The 6585-nt window shown below is 36.7% G+C and overlaps 1 protein-coding gene across 2 annotated transcripts in view; it reads left to right on the top strand.

Moving 5' to 3' along the window:
- LOC144976104 (uncharacterized) overlaps nt 1–6142 on the top strand; it is a 7578-nt gene extending 1436 nt beyond the window's left edge. The window contains exons 2-5 of one of the 2 annotated variants that reach the window (XM_078920285.1): nt 2095–2285; nt 4250–4386; nt 5144–5252; nt 5896–6142. In XM_078920285.1, the coding sequence (XP_078776411.1) occupies nt 2112–2285; nt 4250–4386; nt 5144–5252; nt 5896–6087 (612 nt within the window). In that variant the 5' untranslated portion in view covers nt 2095–2111 and the 3' untranslated portion in view covers nt 6088–6142. Of the gene's footprint in view, nt 1–2093; nt 2286–4249; nt 4387–5143; nt 5253–5895 lie in introns of both variants that reach the window. The other variant, XM_078920286.1, reaches the window with a different exon arrangement.
- Nucleotides 6143–6585: the final 443 nt, after the last annotated feature.

Raw genomic sequence — 6585 nt, 5'->3', positions numbered from 1 at the left:
GAAAAACACAGTCGAAAATGGTACATATTGTAAGAAAAGTGTGAAAAACGGGAAGCTATTTTGCTATTTTCTCAAAATGTTCATATTTCTAAGAGTATGAGATACTGTGTCAAACGTTTCTCTGAATCTATTCAATGAAATTGTCTGAAAATTTCCACAGTTATCACAGAGATAATGTATTGTGTCACCATAGAGAGATATTTTTGATAAGATATGTGAATTTTGAATTATAATCCTAATTCTGAATTTTTAACTTCAATTTTGCCATAACATTTTGATTCTCAACTTTGTAATGTTCTAATAAAAATTCCATAAGCTAAAGCCGTAAAATCTCTCTATGGTGACACACTATAGTACAATGTTGACAAGAGGGAAGAATATGTTTTTATGTCAGACCCCCAAATTAGGTCGCAAAATGGGTATCAACACAGATAATTAAAATTTTTCACCATAAATGTTGTTTTTTAACCTATAATGACGATACAGAATGATTAAAACCGCCCAATATTGGGAATTAAACTTTTTTTTGGAAAAGACCCAAACCACCCCTTAGATGAGACCGATAGACAAGGCTATGGTCCAGCATTAATCTTAGGTACTGCGGACACGGCTCATATGGGAGAACCTGAACTCCGACAAGGACGTTAGTTCAGTTTCCGGGTGTGTCAGCCAATTAATAGATTGAAAGCTTTTTTGGATAGTTCGTCTTCAGGTACCACTTGTCAAAATAGGATTTGAGTTTGGTAACATCTTCACTGAGTTCGCTCTCGAGGAGGGTCTACACATTACTTTTAGTAACGAGGGCACAGTCGTCCGCCTATACCATCAGAGTCAGAGAGGAAGTTTCGGCATGTCGCTAATGTGTATATTCAACAAAATTGCTGTCAGAACAGATGTTTGTGAGATTCTATTCCACAGTTTCATAATTTTGATCGTGGAAGACATGGAATTGTCTTTCCCTTGGGAAAGAAAAGGACAACGTCAATGTCGTTTTTCTCATTGTGACTTTTGCAAGCTTCATTATAAGCCCTTCGCAGCAGACCGCATGACAAAACGCCGATATAATCTCTATGCAGCACTTGTTTGCTGTTTCCATTCAAAGCCTGCTTTAACTTTCCATTGTGCACGTCCCTTCCCTGAAGCCCGCTGCTAATATGACATGGCTGCGTCTAGGACCGATGCCCATCAATTCAGTAACACACACTCAAAAATCTTGTACAGGCGGCTCAGAAATGATATAGTTCTCTAACTATCAGCATCATTCGTCGGTTTGCTTGGTTCAGAATGGCAACTATCTTCGCCTGCTTTGACATTTGTGGAAGATTCCCTTTTGCAAGAACTTCGGATGTTGCCTCCATCGGCCAGACCGTGTCCTGAGGCTCAGATGCGTCACCATATTGGGATGACTTCGGAAAGCCAAATACAAACGGACACTCTCAGCGTGACAGCAAGTCTGTTCTCACCAAAACAGAATACCAATATTGCCTGTTGGAATGCCAGGCCATGAATTACAAATTGTACAACGAGCTTAAGTACCGAAAGAAATACACAAACGCAAACCAGATCTTCTCAGGATATCTGAATTTCGTTGAATTGGGGCAGAGAAGCCAGTTTGACCTATCCACTTCAAATCCAAGCATCAGTAAACACTTTAAAGTCACCTGAAACAACTACAAAAGACTCTAACTTCTACGTCATGGCACAACGCCGTTGGGCTAGAGCTCAGGTGGTCGCTGGTTCGGATATGTAAGTAAGTAAGACCTATCTTCTAGGAGACACTAAAGTTTGAAGATCAAATGGCCAGCATAGAGGTGGAATTTCACTTGTAAAACCAAACATTCATGCTGACACTTTGATTGAATGGAACCCAATCAACCCCGGACTGATTTGTACATATCACAAGTAAAGAGAGACCAAACTGTTTTGAAAGAAGATGCTGGACTTGGGGACAACAATGACCTCTGCATAGAGGACTTCAACAAATCGCTGGAATTAACATAAGATTGTATGGAAAGATTGTCTAAGAAATTTTTTTCAAATAAGTTCTATTCACTTTTTAAAATTTCTTTCTTCATTTCGTCCATTATAACACAGAGTAAATAAAACAGAGGATGTCGTCCTCAATCATTTTTGTTTCTACAATCTTGGTCGTTCTGGTTTCGAGTCTTGTACAGAGTGACGCGAAGGAACAGTGCTGTCTTGATAAAAATGCAAAAATTCATGTCAAACTGGTCTATAACGACGAGGAAAGAGGAAGGCCCAAAAACATCACCAAAAACACAGAGGTATTCTGATGTCATTATCATCATCGTCATCATCTTCATCATCATCATCATCATCATCATCATCATCATCATCATCATCATCATCAGCAGCAGCAGCAGCAACAGCAGCAGCAGCAGTATCATCATCATCATCATCATCATCATCATCATCATCATCATCATCATCATCATCATCATCATCATCAGCATCATCATCAGCATCATTATCATCATCATCATCATCATCATCATCATCATCATCATCATCATCATCATCATTATCATCAATCATCATCATCATCATGATCATCATGATCATGCTCATCATCATTATCATCATCATCATCACCATCATCATCACCATCATCATCACCATGCTCATCATCATCATCATCATGATCATGATCATCATCATCATCATCATCATCATCATCATCATCATCATCATCATCATCATCATCATCATCATCATCACCATCATCATCAACATCATCATCATCATCATCATCATGATCATCATCATCCGAAGCAGCAGTATACTTGTCATTGCTTTTCAAAAAATATTTCGTATGAGACACTGCCGTCAATAAAAACAGAACGAAAGATAAAGATAACTTTCAAACATATAATCTCTGAAAAAGAACTTTGATAGTAGAGGACGCGGGGATTAATTTAGTCATCTCTATTCTTGGTTACGGCTGACCATATGACGTTTGTTCTAATTCCGTCAGAGCGAAGATCATTTTTGGACATTTCATTATTCACGATCCTGAAAAAAACTTGGAAATGTATGTAGCGTAATATCCACTAAACGTGCTAAAAGCGCTTTACTTGAGATTCCTGCCAACAGTAGCTCGTAACATATAGAACGAGACATGACATGGCGATATTATTTATTTCCGGCAGGGACCACCCTGTTAACGGCCAGGTACTCATTTTACACCCGAATGTGAGTAAAGAACATATTTCAAGGACTCAACTATGCGCCGAGCGAGGCTCGAACCTAGGACCGTCTGATCCAAAAGCGAGCGTTATACCACTAGAACACATATATGGTGTTTATGAGATACATTCATAACGTTTCTTACAATTTTGAGTAGCGTTGCCAAGTTTCAATCAAATCTATTCTTTTTGTGTCTAAATTACAGGTCAAAACCTGTGTGCCTGAGTTTTGAATTTAAATATAGCATTATTTCCATTATAGAACTCTTCCTTTTAGTAATAGCAGGTTATTCCAAATTCAATCATCAAATTTCTAAGGGCAAAAACTCAATAAGAAAAAAAGATACACACATGAAATGCACATCAAATTAAAGGAAAATTATTAAGTTTCTGTCCAAGGAAGTTTAATTAATTTCAAATGGCTAGTTTTAACTAGAATTAATTGTTGACAGCCGAAAAATATTGTTCAAAATAACATCGTTTTGCAATCTAAACCTTGCCAATACATTTGTTGAAATCATGTAAGACTTGATCAAGAGTTGTCTCTGTTTATGGCTTTTTAATTTCTAAACATCATTTGCAAGAGGTGGTAAATGCACAATCTCCTGTCTGTGCACGAAGTTATAAGAATTGAGTTTTGAATGAGTATATTATTGAATACCCCTGAATAATGTCGTGCTCATATGAGCGAGGCCATTATAAGGAAGAAAAAAAGCATTAAATCACACAGACACAAAATAAGCTCCAGAATCTTCTTCCAATAAAGAGTATGAGAGTGGCCATATTAATGAAGAAAGAATAAATTAATCTCACGGACACAACTTAAGCCCCACAATTTTCTTCCGATAAAGAGTATGAGAGTGGCCATATTAATGAAGAAAAAATAAATTAATCTCACGGACACAACTTAAGCCCCACAATTTTATTTCAGTTTAAAATGACGGTCGTTGATAAGGCAATAGCAATATAAATCAAGTCAATGTACATACGTAAGATTTCAATCCAAATACTACAACGTCAGTATTAATTTTGCCACCACCCAGACATTGTGGATAACTATAGATTTCAGCAGTTCACGGGCATACTACAATGTAACAGGTGACGAAGATGGAATAGTAGCCAGACTATATGACGGTCCCAATGGTCTCGAGTATTCGTGGAAGGAAAATGGAGATTGCACGTAAGCGTTGTGGTATTTGTTCGTTTAAACATTGGTTTTATCAGTGATTGGGGTTGTGGTTGAAAATATGATCATAGTGATAAGAATGATAACGATGATGATGACGATTATTTGGTGCATCTAACAATGCTGATGATGACGATGATGATGAATATGATTGAAATAATAATAGTAGTAGTAGTAGTAGTAGTAGTAGTAGTAGTAGTAGTAGTAGTAGTAGTAGTAGTAGTAGTAGTAGTAGTAGTAGTAGTAGTAGAAGAAGTAGTAGTAGTAGTAGTAGTAGTAGTAGTAGTAGTAGTAGTATAGTAGTAGTAGTCGTAGTCGTAGTAGTAGTAGTAGTAAGTAGTAGTAGTAGTAGTAAGTAGTAGTAGTAGTAGTAGTAGTAGTAGTAGAGTAGAGTAGTAGAAGTAGTAGTAAGTAGTAGTATAGTAGTAGTAGTAGTAGTAGTAGTAGTAGTAGTAGTAGTAGTAGTAGTAGTAGTAGTAGTAGTAGTAGTAGTAGTAGTATAGTGATGATGATGATGATGATGATGATGATGATGATGATGATGATGATGATGATGATGATGTGGATGTGATGATGATGATGATGATGATGATGATGATGATGATGATGATGATGATGATGGTGATGATGATGATGATGATGATGATGATGATGATGATGATGAAGATGATCCATTGCAATGATCAGTAATACAGACGAAAGAACAATCCTAATGAATTCACTTTGTAACTTTTTTTTTTTTATTTCTCAGGATAATTAATTCAAAATTTCCGTATTTACCGTGTATACCTAGCCGAGCTACCTATCAAAACACAACTTATGAGGATGGCCTTCCTGTGGATACGTGGACATTGAAAACAGTAAGTCAATTTAAATGTTACAATTGTGAAAGGAATACGGGGGTGGGGATAAAGGATTGAGGGGTGGTTGAGAGAGACAGAGAGAGATGGAGAGAGAGAGAGAGAGAGAGAGAGAGATAGAGAGGGGGGGGGGGGGCGACATTGTCTAACCCCAAGCAGCTGATTTACTTTCGAAGAATCAATCATGAAGTTAACTTACTCTATGTATATTTCATATGTCTGAAAGTATATAAGTAGATCTTGATTTCGCCATTTAAGGTCAACACAAAACAAACCTGCTCTGATGATGGGTTTTCCAAGAGACCTGACTCCAACCTCCATCATTTCCATCATCGCCACCTTTATCTTGTGTGAAAAACGTACTACAGTCCGTTCCACAGACCGTGGGCACGCTTTGACGTGTTTTTCTTCACAACCTTCTGATGGATTTCCATTATAATTGGTTCGAACACTAGAATTGTTAGTGACGTTAAGCCAATTTCTTTTCTTGCATTTGAGACAATATCATATTTTGGGATTTTTCCTCTTTACGGTTGATAAAAAACGAAGAGTCTGGTATGAAAGATTATTGTTCATATGATTGTATGTAAACTGGACTTATTCATCGCTTACCACAAATAATATTATTCTCTTTCCTTCCCAGGATAGTGGCAACACCTTTGTTGTCATGGTTTATCCCAACAGTTGCATCCAAGTTCGCATTTGGAAAATTCCAAGAGAGACTGCCCAAGATTACATGTCTTTTTACGATACGAAGATTTTGGATGACGACGACAATTTATTGTCAGACTTATATAAAGACACCAGCAACTGTAGGCCTGCAAACATTGAATGAATATTGAATAGCAGCTTGTCGATTTTTGTGAGACATAAAAATTGATCTTGGAAAATACGAGGCTTCGACCTTTTTTTTAATTCATAGTATAAAATCCAAATATTGTTTGTTGTTGTTTCCTTTTTTTTAGTAGTCGTTGTTGTTATTGCTGTTATTGTTGTTGTTGTTGTTGTTGATATTGTTGTTAATGATGCTGCTGTTGTTTTGTTGGTGGGGGTTATTTTGTTGTTTTGGTTTTTGTTTTAATAATACTGAATTAAGTCCTTTAAAAGACCACTTTAGTATTAGTACTAGTAATAGATATCGATGTGTTTGTCTCCACTTGCAATTATTTGCAGGGTTGATAACCAAATTTATTACAGGCTAATTGTTGTAATGGAAATCTCAAAAAACGACACAAAATACTGTCCTTTAGAACAATGCTAAACTAGGTCCATAATGGCAATCGGAAGTCAGACATGCATATTTGTAAACGTCGATTTGTCGCAATGATACATT

Source organism: Berghia stephanieae, chromosome 7 (genome assembly GCF_034508935.2).
Source record: "Berghia stephanieae isolate SIO BIC M18660-M18661 chromosome 7, UCSD_Bste_1.3, whole genome shotgun sequence".
NCBI lineage: Eukaryota > Metazoa > Mollusca > Gastropoda > Nudibranchia > Aeolidiidae > Berghia > Berghia stephanieae.
This window is presented reverse-complemented; position numbering and strand designations above follow the sequence as displayed.